The 22,502-nt window shown below is 34.2% G+C and overlaps 1 protein-coding gene across 1 annotated transcript in view; it reads left to right on the forward strand.

Moving 5' to 3' along the window:
* Positions 1–817: 817 nt before the first annotated feature.
* Positions 818–22,502, forward strand: part of nAChRalpha2 (nicotinic acetylcholine receptor alpha2) — a 32,536-nt gene continuing 10,851 nt past the window's right edge. The window contains exons 1-3 of the mRNA XM_068766372.1: positions 818–1,079; positions 11,799–11,843; positions 12,428–12,537. Coding sequence (XP_068622473.1) covers positions 897–1,079; positions 11,799–11,843; positions 12,428–12,537 — 338 coding nt within the window. The 5' untranslated portion in view covers positions 818–896. The remainder of the gene's footprint in view (positions 1,080–11,798; positions 11,844–12,427; positions 12,538–22,502) is intronic.

Consider the following 22,502-nt stretch of genomic DNA (forward strand, 5'->3'; position numbering starts at 1 on the left):
GGGTAATGTTTTTGCGTACCCGGTTTAGCGAGGTGCAACGTCATGTTATGTTGTATTTGCACTGTCTATGCTCCCTTCGATGTTCCTCCATCACCGCTGCAAAGTGAGATCACGAAAATTCCCCTACTGCAATTAAACTTACTAAAACGGCTAAATAAACTATATGAATATCAAAAACAAACGGAATTATTTAATTATTCATTAATTATCTAGATTTTAGACTAGACACAAAATTCAAACCACATACCGAAATAATTATTTTTGTTGCAAATATCTTGTAAATGCGGTAAATTCTAACGCCATCTCTTTATCATAAATGACACTATCTTACGAAATTGTTGAATGAACGCGCATGCGCTTTAAAAATCGATCCAGGTTAACTGTACGTAAATAATGTAATAAGATAATAAAAATCGGCATCTCTTCGTAGATTTTATTCAAATTAAGTATGCTAGTAATTTTATGTAAGTAATTATTAATTAATTTGTGTATTTTATATTAAAAACTCATCATTTACTTCAATTTTTATTTATAGTGAAAATAATAAAAACTGTTTTTAGTATTGATTTAAATAAAAAGAACAATATTCTTTATATATTTATATATGTAATGAGGTATTATAAAACAAAATTTCAGTTTCGTAACAAGCGTAATAATAAAATTATTCTGATTCGGCGCAATACAACTCGACGTGTTACGTTTTCCCGCCAGTCGCGGCGCTACTGTCGCCGCGTTGTCCCGGGCGTATCTGTCAAAAATTGACGAAGAATTCTTTTGATCAACACAATCTTAAATAAACTGTTCGTTGTTACAAATGTAGGCATAAATTATTTACAACAAGTTAAATTTGCATACATGCATATTATTTGTGCGAGTTAATATTTTTGTAGTGAAACATGATCTCAATCGTTGTTTTTGCATTGTTAGCAACATGTGACGTTAGTGTAGGCAATCCCGATGCGAAGAGACTTTACGACGATTTGTTAAGTAATTATAACAGACTTATTCGGCCGGTCGACAAAAACAATAACACGGTGCTAGTGAAACTGGGTCTGCGGCTGTCACAACTAATTGACTTAGTAAGTTCATTAAATAATTTTTATCTTATAATTTAAGCACCAAAAAATTTATCAATAAATTTCTTAATAAGTCGGTTAATAATTAATTCTTTTATATTTAGATATCTGTATATAACACTGCTAATTATCTGTAAAACCATTTCTTTAATATATTGTAAGTATTGGTAAACGAGAAAATATAGATAATATTAATAAAATAGGCAGAAACCATAGTTTAAAAAAATACAAATTGCCTATACAAAAAATAAATGTTAATTTTTCCATTCAATCTATTAAATATGCCACAATTACGTATTTTTATTGTTTTATTGTTAAATAAGTGACATATATAGATAAATGTATATATATATCAAGTATATATATAAACTTTTACTAAGGTAAACGTGTATGGTATTAATATAACAGTGATATATGAAGTTCGTCAAGATGGACTGAAAATTAATTATAAAAATTTCGTTCTAATTAACACCACATGGCATCAAGGAGGCCACTGCAACACACGACTGTGTTATTTGGGGAAGCGTCGTAAGTTCATATAATCTCCAGTATTTTTTTTTCATAGTCAAGTCAAAATCTATTTTGGCGATCAGTGGGAATCCAATTATAGCCTGCATCGTCATTAAAAAATAACATTATTAAGTTGACTTTAAATATCTGTAAAAATTTAGATTTATCGAAGGAATTAAATGTCGTTAAAAAGCGAAATGTTTATAAAACAACGTTTTAAATGTACATCTAATTGTTAGACAAACCGAATAACAAATAAAATATTAGCGAAAATTTAAACTACTAGATGTCAGATGTAGATGATGATTAGTGTCACAACGACCACGAACCCGCAAGTAATTTTTTATCATTCTTTTCAAAGTTACAGTGGACGATTTGTCGATACAACATTTCAGCTGTAACGTCCACTGCTATACATAGACTTCCTCATAGATTCCCAATAGGTCTGGTTGAATCGGCCTACACCACGTAGCGATAACAAATTCTTCGTAGCAACGTGCCTACGCTCGTAGTCTATCTCGTAGGACTAGTAATTGAAATAGCTACGGCAATTTTCTAAACAGAAGTCAATGCTAGTTTTATATATTTCTTTGATAGTATAAATACCACATATCATCATCATCATTTAAACTCTTCCCTAGAGATTTTTAATGACATTAGTAGGAAGCAGCCTGCATCTATCACCTTCCGATGAATTCAACATGGGTCATCTGTCAACCTTATCGGTAGATCTATTAGACTGTGCTTCATGGTTTCCTCTTCGGAAACGCATACGAAATAGCTTTATTTCAAAAGGCATGTACCCGTCTTGTCGTTAAGCTTCTTATTTTCTACCTAGGATGAATGACATGACACCTAATAAGTATATTGTTTTGAAAAGAGAAAGTTTGAGAATTGACGTCAACATAAATACATCTGTAGATGACAGATGTCACATTACATAATCAAAGTAGTCTTATCGCTAAAAGCGATCTCTCCCAGACTATGTTATCTGTATATGTATATGTTAAGTAAAACGTCGTCGTTTCAGCCAATAGATGCAAAGCATTATACTCCCCTAAAGGTATCTATGGGAGGATGTACCCTAATTCTCACGTTTGGTAGGTAGGTTAGCGATCGCAATGTGGTGTAATAGTTCGTCTTCATTAATAACGACAATAATTATATTTTAACAGAATATCTAACCATTGTAACGTTGCAAGTTAACGTCCCATAAATCTTAGTTAAAATTTTAACCAAAAAAATATTATCATGAGAAAAAAACGTCTCATAAATCGCAATACCTTAGCGGGTAACGGTACGTCTCAAGTGGCGAGGGGTCGTGGGAGCATGCTATCGGTTTAACGGATCTTTGTTTTTATAACAAAAATTCCTATGCGCCCGCGCACCAGCTACAGCAGTTGATTTTGCCAGGCAGAAGGATCCTGGCCTCGGTCGCGTTCACTAGCTAGGTGTCGTCTCACGCACCGACGCACACTCATTGTGTCGGTTGCGTACACCAGCTATGTGTCTTCACACGTGCCGGGGCCAATTAGAATTTACGTTATAAATTCACGCCTTGGTCCTATTCATTCTCTGGGCATCATTTAGTTCACGCCACAACCTTTACACCGTCTCGCACCCCAAAGGGGTAAGTGTTGAACAAATATTATAAAGACATCATTATTAAGTAGCGTTTATCTATAAGTTAGAGCTCAACATTTTGTCAGTGTCCATAGTTCCATCATTATGTATTCATTATTACTTTTCAATTTGTTTATTTGTTTATCTCTCCTATTCTTATTTTACATGCTTTACATTTTGTAACTCCGTTCTGACAGTAAACAATCACATCAACTGCTTTCGGTTTCTGCCCTTCCATCATCGCAAGCCATCTCCGGGTTTACTGTCAGCGGAGCAAATTGTACACATATTTATATATGTATATCATAACTGTGACATTAATTCACAGGTGCAAGTTTTAGACTGCGACTTTTAGACTGCAAGTTTTACACTGCAAGTTTTACACTGTTGAAATTCATATCAACTTTCACCGGAACCATCACATCTTGCTACCTTTACACTGCGAGTTTTAGACTGCGACTTTTATGCTGCAAGTTTTATGCTGCAAGCCTTATGCTGCGACATTTACACTGTTGAAATTCATATCAACTTTCATCGGAACCATCACATCCTGCTACCTACCGGCGCTCCCTGCTCTCGACTTGCTGCCGCCTTACCAGTCCTGGGAGATCGTGCAGCTGGCTACCACCACCATCAGGGGAGTACCGAACTGCGGTGCAAAATTAGACCAGGCCTTCTGCCCACTACCCTTAATTAATTAAATACATATATATTTTTCTTTGTGTGCCCTTTTTATTGCCAACATTACTACCTATTTTTATTAAATATATACGAGTATATTTTTCTTCTTAAAAACGGCACACCATGTGATAAAGAAATGCGATGTGCTATAACAAGGACGTCGTTGTTTCAGCAATGCACAGGCCTATTTCAAAAATATTTAAAAAGGGAATATACAATAATCGCTCGCTTGGTGAGCAGTTTGGCGATCGCAGTGTGGTGTTATGGTACGCAGAAGAGGCTGCTTTCGATCTTCTGGAAACTTTTTCGTGAGCAGTGGCAATTATATGTAATTAATGCACAAAGTGTGAACTGAAAATCGTATTCCGGTTATCAAACGCGCGACGAACGCTCACAAGTGTCAGTTCTTTAATGCTCTACCACTACGCAATAACTTAATCGTAGTGATTGTTAGTTTACCTCATGAAAAACATTGCTAAGTTTCTCTATAATGGCAATATTCAACTTAAAATAAGGCAATCAATAAAATGGATCCTTATGTGCCCTAGACTGGGCAGAACCGTTTATTGAGTCTGTTTTTTAGTGAGTATTTTATGAAAATATTATTAGGAATTATACGAAATCATAAAAAAATAAGACTGCTAACATAAACGTGTTTAAGAAAAAAAAAAGAAAATATTTATGAAATAGCAAAACGTATTAGCATTTTTTATTATACTTCTTCACATTCAATTACTATTAACTAATATCTCTATTTTTATATTTTGCTAATTTATAATTAATAAAATAAAACAAAACATAAAAATCTGTAGAGAATATTATAGAATAACTAGAAACACAAAAGTTTAACTCGAGAAAAGCCTGATCTATAAAAACTTACGAAACCGAACTGAGATCTGAACGTTGACGATTCTGGATTATCGGAAAATTGACGTCCAAGAACTGTGGCGGAGACGGATGCTCAGAATTCCGTGGACGGTGCACCGAACCAAATTTTCGATGTCGAATGATCTCAACATAAAGGAGAGGTTATCGACGAGTGTGTAAATACGGATTCTCAAGTTATTTGAACATTTTATCCGTAATTTAGACTCAGTGGAACGTTTAGTGGTGCAAAGCAAATAGGAAGGTAAGTGATCTCATGTACTCTTTCCATCGAGATGGAAAGACCTTAATAAAACTGCAACTAAAAACTAAAGCAAGAGAACTGGAAGCGCCAGCAGGAAGTGACGGATGAACGCTTCATCGAACGTGCACGCTTCTTCAATTATCTTAATTTTAATTCTATATTGTAATCAATACCTGTTCGCATACTTTGTATTTTTGTGTATAACTATTGCTATATTTTTTGTTACATCCATTTGCATCATATGTATCGGATCTACGTGTGTATTCGACATATAAATGCATATAGTATCTTGTTTTATTCCGAATGTATATTAGATAGAAAAAATAACCACAAATAAAAGACTGAAGATGCTATTGACTTCGGATGGACTGGCTAAATTTAGACGTAATTATAAACATTACATAGAATATAAATGATGTTTTTATTTAATACTTTATATACGTATAAAAATAAGCATGCAATTATATTTAAGTGTTGAATTTAATAAACAAGTAACACCTACAAAGTAACAAGCAATGACCGCTGATTAAATTTAGTATTCACAGAGTCCTCTGTGAATTCACAACTCGCGAACTCTTCTCTAATTAAACCTTGTTTGTGTTAAACCTTCTAACGAGGCGACAGACGCTTTACGCTTTAAAGCGCTGACATGCTTTACTTGTTGTTTAAACGTTATGATTTTTTAAGCGCTTTAATTAATTTTATAGTTGGCTACCTATTGTACTTTACCTTCTATTGCTTCTTACTCCATCTTATAAATCTGTAATCAGATTTATTTTAACCAAACAAATTATAATACTATTTCACAAGGTCTTCTTTTATAGTTCATGCGCCATACGTAAAAGATAAGGCCAATTAAGTTTATTACTGTTAAATATATTTTTCACAATTTATAGCGACCGCATAAAAACCTTACTAATAGCTTTGAAAAATGTTTTCGTAATACAACTAAAAAGATTTTTATGCGATTCCTATTCACGGCAACTTTTCATAAAGTAATTCAAAATATCACGAAATAACTAGTAATTGCTAAAACCTATAATTATTAGTCTAAAAATACGCTTACTTGTAGTGAACTAGTTTGAGATGGGTTTCGTCTGTTGCGCTATAATATACCGGTAGCCAGATATACATGATCCTACCTACAAACTTTTTTATTGATAAAGTTACATTACTGTTTGACATACATAGGCATAAGCTACCAGCGTCCTCACAACGCACACACAAACCTGTACGGAGACCAAACCAGACATCACACTATGTACAAACTGATGCGTGTCCTCGCGGAGACGAGGTTGATCAGAAGTGGGATCAGTATCCTACCTTGGGTTCCAGAGTCCTCGCTGATCTTCAAACCGTACACAGGTCACGGAACCGTTACATGAACTCTGTTCCGATGAACCTGTAAAAGCCTCCGTGACTAACAGCACTAACTCTATCGGAAAAAAATGGTAGAGACAAATATAGACCTGTAAATGTGTACGAGGTAGTTTTTGGTTTATAAAAATGATCGATATCGACAAATAGATTCCGCTTTAAAATGTCGCCGTCAGCACAAGAGCGCGCGTCGTGACCATTCTCCGGAGAATGGCATTACTCTACTGGAAATGGTGCCTTCGGAAACTTCGATACTTAAACTCCACCTCGCCTTAGCGGCTGAGGCAAACGATGGATCAAAATGATCTTAAACTATCGTGATACTTGAGGGTTTCAGTAGAAGCGTGAACAACGCATATCGCGAGTCAGTGTAAATAATAAAAATAAGCTGTGAATTTAGATATAGGAATCCCTCATAACCCTGTTCTCCCCCCAGGGGCAGAGTATCTTGAACATCCCGAAGAATTCTCTTCTGAACCCATAGAAGAGTCCTCATCTTTACCACGAAAAGGCAGGTACTAATTCAAAAGACGTCTATTAGACCTAACACAAGTAAAAGTTTCATAAATTCAAGTACACTCGTTATCACACCCTTCGCATTATCATTTACGTTAAAACTTTACGGTTACGAATTCCGTACGCATCACCGCAAAGGTTTTGGTCGCTGTCGGAACGCTAAACACGTGGCGAAAGGGGTTAAAATTCGCAACTGGACTGTGTATTTTAATCGTTACCCGTAAAGCCTCCTATAAGAGACTCGAGTTAAAGTTTGTTTATGTTTTATTCACCGTAAAATGAGCTTCAACTGTCCAATTTCACCACTAGAAATGTAAGTAATAAACTTATTTCGTAGATAACGAAGGATGTACCAATAATTATAATATTGCGACAATGTTTCTTTTTTCTAAATGCGAGCTTATATCAACTTTGGCGTCACGTGGCTGAATATTCGTAAGTCTTGTTGCTGTAACAACCAACTGACGGTACAAAGAAGAGTCAGTTGTTGCTTGAACCGCTTCATCAGTTTTATAATATATGTATATGTACATTATTTATACACACACACATATATATATATAAAAATAAATGTAAAGTGTGAATTTGGTATTCATTTTTCTTATTGCGTTTTTTTCTTACATTAGTGCAATGGTAAGATTTTTTTGTCGATCATTTCTTTCGTAATTTAGATAGTGTCGGGGGAGAGTTACAAAAAAGAGGTAAACACACGTCGCTACATTTTAAATACCGCTACTCACAAACTGTAGTTTAATCTTTTTGGAATTCAGACTTTCCTGTTTTGTACTAAATGTGTTCTCCAGCTAAATGCAATTAGTGTATTTAGAAGAGACATTTAAAGATTTCTGCTGATAAATTTGTCTGAGATATATTGTACCCTTTTTTAGTAGAGGTTATAAAAATAAAGTTATATTTAACCAGTATATCTTGTTAGTTTTATTGTTGTTTACTTTCAACTATTTTCCGGAATATTTCAGAAGAAAACAAGTAACAAATTTGTCAGTTTTTACATGAAAACGTATATTAGAAAAAGTACAATGTAACCTCATTATCAAAAGACATAAATATGGGTAGACGCGGTGTAGGTAGGCTACCCATTAGGTAACCCATGACATAGATAAGGTCGCGGAAAGTCGCTGAATGCGGACAGCGCAGGCCATCGCGGTGACATTTGGAAAAGCCTTCCAGGGACGTCTATTGGGTGAAAAGAGGGAGAAGGAGAATACTAATACAGTTATTCTCAGACTAATTATGACTTATAGATGGTAATAAAAAAAATTGAAACACATTTTTATTCGCAAAATATTAATTTCAATTCTATAAGTAAATTCTACTTTAGTCATTATAAACTTTTGGAGTAATGTTAGTTTTTTTAAAGATTCGTGCTTTTATTTTATTCATAAAACATTACCAATAAAATTAAAAATTCATTTTGAAAAGTACAGGATTAAGTGCAATTTCAATGACAGTCAACACGCGCCAGATAAACAAATAAATTAATATTGGAAAATGAAAATCAGAGCAACAGTAAATCGATTAAAAAAGGTTATTATTTAATTATTATTCTTTAATTAACTATTTATTCGTGTACGTTCGGAAGGGACCCATTGTGTTACAATATTGAATACTACTTAAATTATGTTCAAATCTAAACGTATACCAAAAACTTTATCTAGGATTACAGCTACATTAACTCAAGCTTACTTGACATTTATTTCCTTGTATATAGTCATAGATGTAAAAGCGTTTTCATAGTTGCTTTAGGTGGTAAATACTATGTTGTCTCGTATTTGGCGCGGAACGAACAGGTTGCCAGTTTCGGCTGCACCAAAGGATTTAGGAAGGAAACATCGCCACGCTAGTGAACAACGGGGAGAATCGCCGGACGTTCTCAGAATTCTGCAAGAAGTTCACAGGAGAAATTATCAGAAGGAATAAATTAGAAATATAATGTTAAAAATGCGGTCACTAAATAGTAAAAGAAAGATTCATTACAAAATTGTAATATAGGATTAAAAAGTAAATAAGAAAGTTAAATTAAATGTAAAGTAAAAGCAAAGTAAAACCAAAATGTAAAGAAATAAAAACAAAATAAATCAAAATTGTAACATGTAGTATTTTGGAGGGAACGCCACGGAAGAGAGTCGATGCATGAAGGAAATAAAGTACGAAAAGTTATTCAAGAGTTTGTGATGAATAAAATAAGGAATAATATGTAACATTAAAACTGATAAGGGTTAAAATACAAATCGAATTTGAAAAAACATATTACTCCCAAAAACTGTCCCTGCCCACCCATGATAGGGGAAATACAAAAGGTCCCTTAAAAAAGAGGGCCATGACAAAAGTACTATGTTGAACTGACAGCAGGTTTGTGGGCTGGTAATAATTCTTTTGTTTTTTCGCACTACTTTAATAATTATAATTACTATCCACATGCTTACAGTCTTTTGTTTGGTTTATTATTTTCCAACCTGTTATAATAATACATGCATGTCTTTCTTTTACACAATAAGTGACATTTAGCATACAGCACCCGGCAATAAATATTAACCTTTGGAAAGAGACAATCGGTTAATTTCGGCTTCGTAAAATACTATCCCACACTACCTATGTGACGTTTTGTCAGTTGTTGTATTTCGTGCGACAGAGATAAAGCTCTACGAAGCCGAAATTAGCCGATTGTCTCTTTCCAAAGGTCGATGTGCAATATATCGCCGAAACTGTACTATGTTAGCTTTTCCTTACCACGTTGTTTATAATATGTTAGCACGTATGATATATACTTACAACTATGTCTCAACTGTATTTATAGTGTTACCTGAATATATTTACACAGTCTAAGGTACTGTTAGGCAGGGTTTTGTTTAATTTTATGCACTATCATACATCTTTTTGCTCAACAGTATAATAATTCAACATGGATAGTGTAGTACAACGTGTTTCATACTATTTCAGTACAACCATAGTCACAAAACGCCAATGAAAACGTATAAAAAATTAACAAGCCGCCCCTGGTTCTCTTAATTGCAATGCAGTTGCCACGTAAGCTATTTTAAATGTTCGCAAACGCTCCACGCCTGAATTGCACGGACTGGCTCGATTTTATTATTGTCCCCCGCGCCATGCTGTTTTTACTACACTGTGACCCCACTTAATGTAGGAAGTGAATCGTAAACAACGACATAAGATTTCGCTTTTATCCCTATTGGGGTAGACAGACCCCGTAATTGCTTCACTCATTAACTTGTCACAATTTCGATGTGTAATACTCTACATATATATACTTAAAAACACACTAATCTTTACTTACCTTCTTTTTCAGAATTAATTATTTATATTTTATCACACCGTCAAGAAAAAAAAACAATTGCTTTCATAACTATAAAGTTAAAGAAATTAAATTAAATGTGCAATAACTATACCTTTTATATGCAAATATAATTGAGAGGTGTCAAATTTATTTTTAATGAAATGACTATTATATGTTACAGTTTTACGTTTATTTTTTATTTACAAACCTGAAAAATTTGAATTTTTCTTAACAGAGGAAAATTCTTATATTTTATATTTTATCTGTCCATTGGGGCCATAAGGATCTAGAGTGGGGACCACAAACTGTTAAAAGCAGCAAAGAACTTTCACCTACAACGTGCACTATAGACCAGCAGTAGGCATCCTAAGTTTAAAATAATGATGATAATATTTGCTACAATTGTTAAAAAGAATCTATATGATTTATATTTTTCAAGGAAAAATTGAGTGTAAGCAATAAATAAAAAATATAAAATCCTTATCTGTCAAACAATTTGAGTTTCGAACAGCGGTTACAACGTATAGACTCACAAGTTTTGTACAACATAAACATAGCTCAAAAAACGGAGAAAGTATTTTCTAAAACCAAAAAATTCCGAAGGTTCTGCTTTTGGTTCTAAACACTTAAAATTGTCTTAAATCTTTAACTTAAAGGTATATCGACTTTAATAATTAACTAATGTCTCTCTATACTTAGAAATGGGAGCATACGCTCTTAGCAGAAGCCAACTTATGAATGGCTGAGCCGGACTTACTTATCTTGAAACGCTCGAATCTTTTTTCTTTTGTGACCCCAATTTTTTTTGGAGTTCTCTTGTTATCCTTACTTAGTGTGGGGCAGGAATGTTACAATATCGGATTAATTTTTTTTTTTCAGTATGTTTATTTATCTTTCTCCTTTCATTCTTCACAATTTGATCTTTCACACTTCACCTTATTACAGTCTCTCTTTTATTTTATTTTCTTTATTAACAATTTTTATTTGTAATTTTACTTTTTTCTTTATTAATTAAATTACATCGATAATTGACTTGATATTTTATAACATTTGTGTTCATGAGGTCGAGCGTTACCCGGCCCTTTATTTAGTTCTTGCTTTTGATTTTCATGCGGACCTTTAAAGGTGCAAACTTTAAGGAACTACATGAAGCTCGCTTTTTGGACATATCTAAGCTCCTTTAGTAGTCTAGACACCAGCAGTGAAAACGCTATAAGGCAAAAAATCAGGCAAAAAATAGTAAAAAAAACTGTCTAGAAATATGTATAATATCGATAAAGTTACCTCAAAATAAACTTGAAATAAGAATAATTTTTGTCACAATACATCCCCTAGTCGTATATTTTTATTCACCCCTATTATACGACCTAATAAAAGCGTTTTGATATTCTACGTACGTGACACTATTTACGATGGGTACATTCGTTTTGATGAGTAAGGAGAAGCTCTTGGCTTTCGTCCAAGAGACAAGAATCGATGGTCCTGCGTTGGGGGATGTTCGAGAAAGTTCCCCAAAAGTGACAGTTAGTGTTGCTCGGAATGAATTTTAATGTTGTTTTTTTCTTTGTTTCAGAATCTTAAAGATCAGATATTGACCACAAACGTTTGGTTGGAACATGTAAGTTGATAAAAACTATTACAATTTTTGGCAGAAAACGTGATTTTAATGTTTTACTTTATAAATACTTTTATCTTCATCTATCTTATAGAATTCAAAAGAGTAATGCAAATTTTTAACAAAAAAGAACAGAACTAAAATAAATCCATATAATATATAAATTCGAACTTATTCAAAATGAAATTCACAAATTGTTTATTCAAAATGCGATAGACCATATCTTCTCAATAGAAGATATAGTCTATCGCATTTTGAATAAACACACAACGTCAATACGTTGATACTGTCATCTGTTCGGATTATAAATGCTGCATGCTTTTGCAGGATAGATGAACAAAACTCAATAGTTCTACGAATTTTATTAAAAAAATAAATAAATGGGTATTTGATAAATATTGAAATAGCCCAGAGCTGAGCACATAATTGTCAAGTTTTGCCGGCTTCCATTTAGACATTTACAGTATAATAACCTTTCGTGTATAAGCGTTCTTTATAATTTTATTCTAATTATAGCTATAAAATATTTTTGAACATTTTCTAGGATATTAAAATAAAAGCGAAATATACATTACATCATGTTTTAGGAATGGGAGGATCATAAGTTCAAGTGGGATCCCAACGAGTATGGTGGCGTTAAGGAGTTGTACGTACCTTCTGAACACATATGGTTGCCCGATATAGTATTGTACAACAAGTAAGTATATTTCTAACATATATTCACTTGTATTTAGACTTAGCCCTGCTATAAATATATTTCTTTTTTCGGTACGGTTGTAAGGACTATATGGATATATATCACTATAGGAACATGTTGACATAATAGTTGCAAAACTTCACAGGCACTGCCTCCGTTTACTTCGTGCCTATCCTTCGGGTATTTTTCTCTATTTTTTTTTTGTTTTTTTATACACATGGTATGCCAAGGATATCTAGGTATAGAAACATCCCAAATGAGTGGCACGGCACACGGCTAATTGTCTCGACCGATAGCATTGTCGTACCGGATGCACATAATTTAAAACGTGCTCTAGACAACATGCCCGAGTGTCTCGCGGTAAGTTAAATCAACCAAGCTAATCTAAGTTGGCCACCGATGATGTCATCGTGAGAATGTAAACATAAGTTAGATCGTTATCAGTTGAAGCCTAAAGAGCTTTAGTGAGCCCATAGCCAGTTGCCTGGGTATATTAATTGTTTATTTCTAAAATTTTAAAAGTAAGTACACCATAAATTATTTAATTATGTAATATAATTATGTATTTATTTTATTTTTCACTAAGAAATATTATAAGTAAAGTAACGTTAAATTTAAAATACAAGTTAATCTACAAAATTTCCACACGCAGCCTGAAGAGAAGCCACGACAAACTCAGTTGTTTTTTATCACTCTGACAAACTTTCTTTTTAACAGTAAAGCAAATAATTTCTAAGTTATAACTTAATTTATTACCCTATACAGATATTTTTTAAGAAAAAATCAATATTCGAATTTAACTCGACAACGTTCGGGAAACTACGAAACATTTTCTTGTCCGATATCTATCAGTGTCTTTAGACTAAGGTTTACGACCAATGTGTGTTACCAGTAATAACTTACGGCACTGAAGGCGGTTTGTCACTTCAAGCCTCATTAGCAAGCTCATAGTCGTCCAACGAACCATGAAGACGGTGCCCGGAAATTTTCTACCTGATAGAATTAGGGATGTAAAAATCCGTAGACGAACGAATGTAATCGACATGGCTCAGCGAAATGTTTAGATGAAAAAAAAAAACTAATTCCATTGAGTTTTTTATTTGTTCTTCTTAGTAGGTGGCGAGTTATGATATAACGTATACTTAGTTTTAAATTGACGAATGATCTCGTATAACAAAGCTGTTTTGCCTTTGACTTTAGAGTGGCAGAGGGCAGCCACATAGCGCACCCTAAGACGTCCACTCACATGAAGGACAGACGAACTCGTTAAAATCGTTGGAAGACCCTCGATGAAGACTCTTTCCAACCAGTCCTTGTAGAAATTCATAGAGTAGGCTTACGTCCAGCTGTAGATGTACCATGGCTGAAATATTTTTGATTTTATTACAAGAGTAGAACGTTCACTCACAAATTGGACAGATAGCCTTATTAGATTCTTGAAAGACGCTGGATGTAGACCGCTTCCAAACGGTTCTGTTAGAAATTTATGGCATAGGCCTAGTTCCAGCTGCAAAGGTCCCTGGGCTGAAACGATGAAGATAAAATCCTTTTTTAATACTTCTTAATTTTGAAGCGTTACAAGGAATTGTAATATAATAGCGCACGCAATTACCTGCAAAGGTTTACTAATTTTATGGAGCCTTAAGAAAGGTACGCTTGTGTTGTTTCAAGTGCTAATATCGTGTACACCAATATTAATAAGACGTAAAGGTTATAATACTATTACCAAAAAGTAACGTGTGTTTGTTAAAAATAAGTAAATTCTTCCAAATCATTTACAATCTCTTCATATCAAATCACACGGAGCCACATCAGACGAATACGTTGGTTGCGGAACGATATCAGTCGAGTGTTAAGCAAAAAATTGCGAAGAACCAATACAATATGACATCGACCAATATAACATCCTTCAGAATGGATTGAAGGATGTTATGTGTATTCAAATGATATGCCAACGTTTTTCAAACAGACGCTCGGCAAAATTTATAGATATTCCTACCAACCTAGAAAAAATATATCTTCCTAATGCTAGAGAGTTTTAAATGCCGATTTCACCTTTTTTATCACAGAGTATATATTAATGTTTTAAATATGCAAGAAATCCATTGCTCTCGTTGGGCTCGAAACCTGCAATGCGCTTTGACGTTGATGGATTCACGCCACATAACTACCAGAATTCGGTCGTAAATTAACAGAGCAGTTCACTTTACGTTAAATGATTCCTGCGCTTTATACTTACGTGACGTTTTAACACCGTGTACTATAAAATTGTAGTGTAATAACTTCAATATTCCACAGTAATATATAAACATAAGTCACACATATATACAAACGCATTAACGTATAATTAAAAATTTTACTTCCGCACGTGGTAATACGATTTTAATTTGATTTTATTTGTTTTTTGTATGTATTTGAATGTTGTAAGTAAGTAATAGTACCCCAGCGGTGAAGGACTGAGACTTAAGATCGTAATTCGCGGGTTTGATACTGGTATTAGTCTTCTATATAATTCATATTTTGTGCATTAAATATATAGGATTGCCACTGCTCACAAACAAGTTTCCAGACGATGGGTAGCAGCGACCTATACGTACTATAATACCACACTGCGATCGCTAACACGCCTGCCAAGCGTGTTGATTGTGGTATATTCACTCATAGACGTCTTTGGGCGAGACCTATGCCTTGCAGTTGACGTCTGTGGCGAAACGATAATATTTGAATGTCTTATATAATAATGTAATCATTTAATTATTTATATCTTATAGAGTAAGATGGTGACGGCTATAACAAAGTTAATAAACAGTACATATGCCAACTAGTACATACTAAAATTACGTATCGTGTGTTTAAATAATAGATGCTATTGGAAATAAATCGATATTTCCCCTATGGCGTCAGAATGATTACCAATTTCATTCATATTTTTTTATATGTACTTCCTAATAATTCGTCTAGCTCATGAAAAAAATAAATACTTTTAAAAAACTTTTAAGTTAAACGGTTTTTTGATACCCATATTGTGGTGGTTGTGGAAAAATATGTACCTAGTCCGCCATATTAGAACGGCGTCCATATTGAATTTTAAATTTTGACATAATCATGGTGTTTTACTAGCCCTATCATATGATACCCATATTGAGGGGGTTAAGGAAAAATATGTTATCCGACATTTTGTGTCGGCGGCCATCTTAGATTTATAATGTTATTGATTTTATTATATTGTATTGTCATCTAAATTAAACGTGTGTACCAAATTTCAGATCAATCCGACAACGGGAAGGTGCTTAAATTTCAATTTCTAATTTTGACTCAAATAAACAAATTCTGTACGGGTCGAACTAAATACGAGGGCCAAACTGAAAGTTTTTAGAACTGGCAACTTAAAAGCATTATATTAAAAAAATAAGTTTAAATTTTGAAAATAGAACTCTTTACCAATAATATTGAGTATACATTTCATTCATTTGTCATTTGTTTTACGATTTGGCGGCAAATTGAAAATTGTCTGTGCACGTCAGAATGAATTTAAGCCGAGAAAATTTTCGTGCAATGATTTTTTATGACTTTCGATGTCATATAAGTCGACAAGAAAGTTATGATAGACTTCGATTGGCTTTTCACGATGAAGCCCCATCTCGTGCCACAGTTTACAACTGGTTTAATGAATTCAAACGTGGTCGAACTAATCTCACCGATGATTTGCGTGAGGGACGGCCTTCTACAGCGACGACTGAAGACAATATCAGTGTTGTGCGGCGTATGATAGAGACTGACAAAAGAGTGACCTATCAGCAGATTCGGACAAGTCTAGGCATAGGTATGAGTCAAGTGCACAAAATCCTCCATGAACATTTAGCGGTCAGGAAGCTTTGTGCCCGCTGGATACCGCATAATTTGACCGAGGCTCAAAAATTCCGCCGTGTTGATTGGTGCCGAGAAATGATCCAAAAATTTAACGGAGGTGACTCAAATGCTGTGTTCGACATACTAACGGGTGACGAAAGCTGGATTTACTGTTATGATCCGGAAACCAAAAGACAGTCTGCTCAGTGGGTGTTTCCTTCCGAAGAGTTGCCAACTAAAGTGAAGAGAGGTCGAAGTGTTGGAAAAAAGATGGTGGCCTCGTTCTTCGGAAAGACAGGTCATTACGCGACAGTTGTCTTAGAGGATCAGAAAACGGTTAATGCAGAGTGGTACACTAACAACTATTTGCCACTTGTCTTGGAAAAAGTTCGAGAGAAACGACCTCGCAGCAGGATCCTCCTTCATCACGACAATGCCTCGACGCACACCGCCAGGCAAACGATCGACTATTTGGCGACCTCAGACGTGGAATTACTGGGTCACCCGCCGTATAGCCCCTACCTCGCACCCTGCGATTTTTATTTATTCCCGAAAATAAAAGAAAAACTTCGAGGAAAACATTTTATGGACGCCGAAGAAGCAGTGGCTGCGTTTCAAAACGCCGTCGAAGAGACCCCTAAGGCCGAGTGGGCAAGGTGCTTTTCTCAATGGTTCCATCGAATGCAGCGATGTATTGATGTAAATGGACGCTATTTTGAATAGTTATAATAAAACTAATAACTTGCTAGAATGCTTATTTTTTGATTTTCTAAGAACTTTCAGTTTGACCCTCGTAAAACCGTTTAAAAAAAGACAGTTGCATACAAAATTTAAAAATCTCATTAAATATTATAACTATTGACAGTTTGCGCATTTGACAGTTCGCTATTATCTTTGCGCGTTTGACAGTTCGCTTTGAAATACGAATTGATAATTTATAACTAAAACGGGCGAACACCGGCCAGGTCAAAATAAAATCATTAAATATCTTGAAAAATTTACAGTTCATTGTTGGAGACCCACTATGGTGGTATTTTTGTCCTATTATTAGATTAATAAATTACTTAATTTTTTTAATTAACGTTAGAAAAAAAATAACGTAGCCTTGGTATTACATTTTAATTATTATATCAAATCAAAAAAACATACTCAGGCCAAATTTTTTTTTGGAATCATGTCATTTGGGCATTTCTAAAAGTTTTAAGTCGAGGTAACCAAATAACGTGTACTTTTTCGAAAAAAGTTATTGTTCATACATGTGTAAAAGCTTTAATAAGTATAATGTTAAGCTCATTTACCAACAAAAAGTTTTAAAACATATTTCCAATAATCTCTCTATAAATTGGTCATTCTGAAAAATTTTAAAAAGTTTTTTCTTTTTAAAAACGCGACTGGCCAATACTTTCTTGCGGTAAAATGCAGGAACAAATACTGAACAATGATTAATTTTGATTTGTAGGAATCCGAACTTTAAAAACAAAAATGTTATTTATAATTTTTATGAAACCATTGATTTTTGGATACGATATAAAAGCCATTTAATTACCCTTTTAAAGTTTTTACAATTATCTTTGTATGTAACACATTAAGATGACACTACAGTAGAAATGCCACCGATATTTCATACTTTAACAATTTCAGCTCGCCTCCATACGTTCATATGAAGCTCCTGTAGTTCTCTAACAACTTTGCCTAAACAATGCAATTTGCCAGCAGACAATGTGCTAATGAACGGAACTAGAGTAAGTCGGCCGGCGGAGTATGCGCCAATTAGTCGTCTCTCATAAGACTAATTTCTGAACGGATGTGCTGTATGGGCGGCTATATTGAACGTTTCTAGGGCATTCATCAACCGGTGTCTATTTCATAAACTAGTTATCCCTCCCGACTATGTTTTAGTAATTAAAATTTAGTCTTTTTTCGTAACACCGTCATTGTAAACCAGTAACATGTTTATTTCATCTATTTATCTATGATTTTATAATATCTATCGTTATATATCGATCCTTTGACAACTTTTAATAATTTTTATTATACATTTGCTTGTCGTCGTCGTCATCATATTAGCATATACACGCCCACTGTAAGATACAGGCCTCCTTCAATGTTATCTAATAGATTCAGGCGTTACTTTGCGGAAGTCCATCCTCAGGAGTAAAATTACACCGACCCCGTGGATGCCCCGTGGAGGGGTGAAACACGTGTTGAGTGAATTAACGGTGGTAGTTGTGTAATTTGCATTGTTTGCCGCATGCGCATTTATCAGCGGGCTGGCGGGCGGTGTACTTCATTGCACGACTACTGGTACATAGCGGAAGTAGCTATATATTAGTCCCTTTCTCCCTCAATGATGTCTACGAGGTATATTATAATGCCCACGCTTGGTAGACAGTTTGACGATCACAGTACGTTTAACGACACATAATACCACATTATGGTATACAGAGGACGTTTTAGCCCAACCACAGTGCGTTGTATAAGATTACATCCCGGGAAACGAACCTGCGACCTAGGATCCCAAATCTCAGTCCTCTACCGCTGCTTATACCAGTTATTTATTATTATTGGCATTCTGTTTAATTTAAGATCTATATTCTTGATGAAATTATCTGACTTTTAATGTATGGATATAATAAATATTGTAAATTATCCAACATTATAAATTAGAAAATATTATTTTTATGCATTGCTAGTACACGTTTGTATATTTACGTTGTATTCAGTTATTTCAACTACCATCATTAATTTAACTCTGCATTGTCGAAACGATTAACTGGTAGACAATCCATTGATGTCTTAGGAATTTTGACCGCCATTATAATATTTTAATACTTTTTTTATATGAAAATAATCTGCGGCACTTAAAGAACATGATTTTGAGTTTGATAAAATAAGATACCTGCTCGGTGTCAACATGACTTGTACTAAAGTATCTAATAAAATAATGTATGTAGTTTAGTCACTCTCTTACAACATAAGAAGTATTTATATGAATTAATAAAGACATATATTAAACAAGCTATTACTTTTTTTAAGGATAAATGTAATGGCAAAATGAAAAAGACACCGAGCAGTTAATATTTTTAATCCTCTATTTTAACATAGCTTGCAAAATGTGAATTTGCTATATATAATTTTGTAGCTTTGTAATAAATAGTTTTATAGCTTATATTATTTTAAAAATGAATAATACGAAAAGAAATCAACCGAAAAATATAGACTGTGCAAATGATATTTATTATCTACATTTAAAAATACTTCTCGTGTTCATTCCCTTTGTTTCTCCACGTAGTAAAGATAACGCTATGAGTTTGTTGCATGTCTGGCTACACTCCGTCACGAGTACTAACCTTATTCCAGGAAATAAAACCTAGATAATCCTAAACTAATGGTTTTAAGGCTACACACTAAAGTTTTGCGACTCGGAAAAAATTGTAGCAGTGTATACACGGTTTTCCATATAATAAAAAAAATTGTTAAAATAAATTTTTAATAATTCGTAAATAGGAAGAGCAGTAATAGTACGGCAGTTGATGACTGACTTCCTGTCATAGGTCGTGGATTCGATTCCCGGAAAACAGTCTTAAGTAATTTATACTTTGTGCATTAATTAAATAGAATTGCCAATGCTTGCCACCAAGTTTCCACAAGAGAATGGGCAGTCAGCGTTCTTACTTACCAGAAATGAAGACATCCGCCGAAGAACCAAGATCATCGGTGTAGTTTGAAGAATTGCACGTCTGAAGTGGCAGGGGGCGTAGCACAGCGCACGTGCAATTGAAGGCTGTTGGGGCCGAAAGGTTCTAGAGTGACGACCATAAGCTGGCGTGTGACGTGTCTACGCGCAATGCTGGTCATAGTGGCGATCTTTGGATGAGGCTCACGCCTTCAAGTAGGCCTCTATCGGCTGATATGATGATGACTATAACGAGAAGAGAACTGAATTAAGCACCACTATGGCTTTTTTCAGCCTTAAGCTAAAGCTTTCTAAAGGCTTCTCCTGAAAAGAGTTTACGACTAACTCGTGGTTTTTTTTTTGGGATCACTTTCACAAATATCTTTTATACAATAGTTAGAGTAATATATCCCAATCTTTTATTACTTATAAATCGTTTATGTTATAATAAGATTTTTTTTGCAAGATTTTAAACATCTCTATATAGAAACATAACTTTGAAGTATATTGCTAACCTATACACAGTTGTCTATAAAATATGAAGCCTAAAGAATAGTTAATGTTTACAATAATAAACAAAGCTTACTTACAAAAATAAGTTATTTTATTAGTAACATAGCAAGATTTAAGTAATAATGTGATTAAGTAAAGGTAATCTTTACATGTTCTTTTTATTATTTTGAATGACGTCATCATTATACACAGCTGACAAGATGATGATAATGATTTGATAGTAGGGGCTGACGTAATCATTTAATGTGTAGTTAGTATAAAAGAAGTTTCCACCCTATGAATCTTCCTCGTAGATAGAGTAGCAATTCTCAAATTTCAGCTTAGCATCGAATCCCGCAATTCATTTTTTCATCAAAAATCGAATTTAATTACAATGAGTAAAATATTTCTGCATTACACAATTTCGTGAATGAGGAAAAAATATACAAAATATAAAGTAGTGTCAGGACGGCTGCACAGCAAAAGTTAATTGACAGGGCACATCGATAAGAAAGCGTCGGCGAATGATACATCATGTTGTGTCAAAACAGCCCGACCAACTATTAATCATAGGCAGGGAGCGAGAAGATGACTCACGTGCTACTAATCTTACGCCGAGCCGAGCGTGTTAGGATGGCCCAAGTTATAGAAGTTTTCATAGCTACGCTTCTCCAACATACAACGCATACCCTGGTACCAAGTTACAGAAGTTTTCACAGTTACACTACTTCAACATATAACGCATACCCTGGTACCAAGTTACAGAAGTTTTCATAGCTACGCTTCTCCAACATATAACGCATACCCTGGTACCAAGTTACAGAAGTTTTCACAGCTACGCTACTCCAACATACAACGCATACCCTGGTACCAAGTTCCTCTGGCATCTTATTTGTCAGCAGTTGCATGCCTATATAAATAATGCACAAAATGTGAATTATATGAGATTCCGAGAAACGAATTCGCAACCTACAATCGCAAGTCTCAGTCCTGTACATTTGGGCTATCACTGCCCAAACTGTCTAAATACATTATTATCATTATTTCAGTCGGAGAACGTTAACTAATAGACATACATATGACCGATCCTACTTGCTGGCATTAGCTGTGTTACAAGTAGCCAGGTACAGCTGGAACCTAGTTGTCGTTTCAGCCCATAGACGACTATTGGAGACATCTATGGGAGGATATATAATAATCGACACGCTTGGCAGACGGGTTGGCGATCGCAGTATGATGTTGTACCCAGAAGACGCTGTCGTTCATCTGGAAACTTGTTTGTGAATTATATAAAATAGTATTCCGGGAATCAAACCCGCGACCAACCCTCGCAAGTATCGGTCCTGTGCCGCTAGGCTACCATTGCTCAATATGCTATCGATGCATTTATGTGGTCGACAGATATTTGATTTCTCAAAACCGTCGTATATTTGGAGATTTCGAATTGAACAAGTTGGATGCCTGTCGCTTTGTTGATATTAGCTAATTGCTTGTTTAGCAAATTTACACTGTTACATAAACTGATAGCATGAATAATTTATAGTAGCGTCCTCTAATAGTAAATTATCTAAATTATAAATCTCTGACATCGACTTTTTGTAAGACAAGAATTTATAATAGGATGAATTTCTTACGAATTGTTTTATCTCTGTAACATATGGCCTAGTTATTTTGAATTGTGGCATGTATATTCGACATACTTATACGATAATAGTGCTTATGATAACAATCCAACGAATATATGTGTATGTATGTTATAATATATATATATATATATGTATGTATGTGTATATATATATATATTATACATTTGTTTTTCATCTATTCCTACTTATAGTATAAAATCTGGTATATTGATATATAATTATATTATGTAGTAGCTATTATCATATTTATATGTGTTTAATGTGATGATCTTCCTTCTCAATTTGATTTTACTTTTTTATTC

The sequence above is a fragment of the Battus philenor genome, unplaced genomic scaffold (assembly GCF_028537555.1).
Source record: "Battus philenor isolate CCGP_79_NKW_IND1 unplaced genomic scaffold, ilBatPhil1.0.hap1 SCAF_21, whole genome shotgun sequence".
NCBI lineage: Eukaryota > Metazoa > Arthropoda > Insecta > Lepidoptera > Papilionidae > Battus > Battus philenor.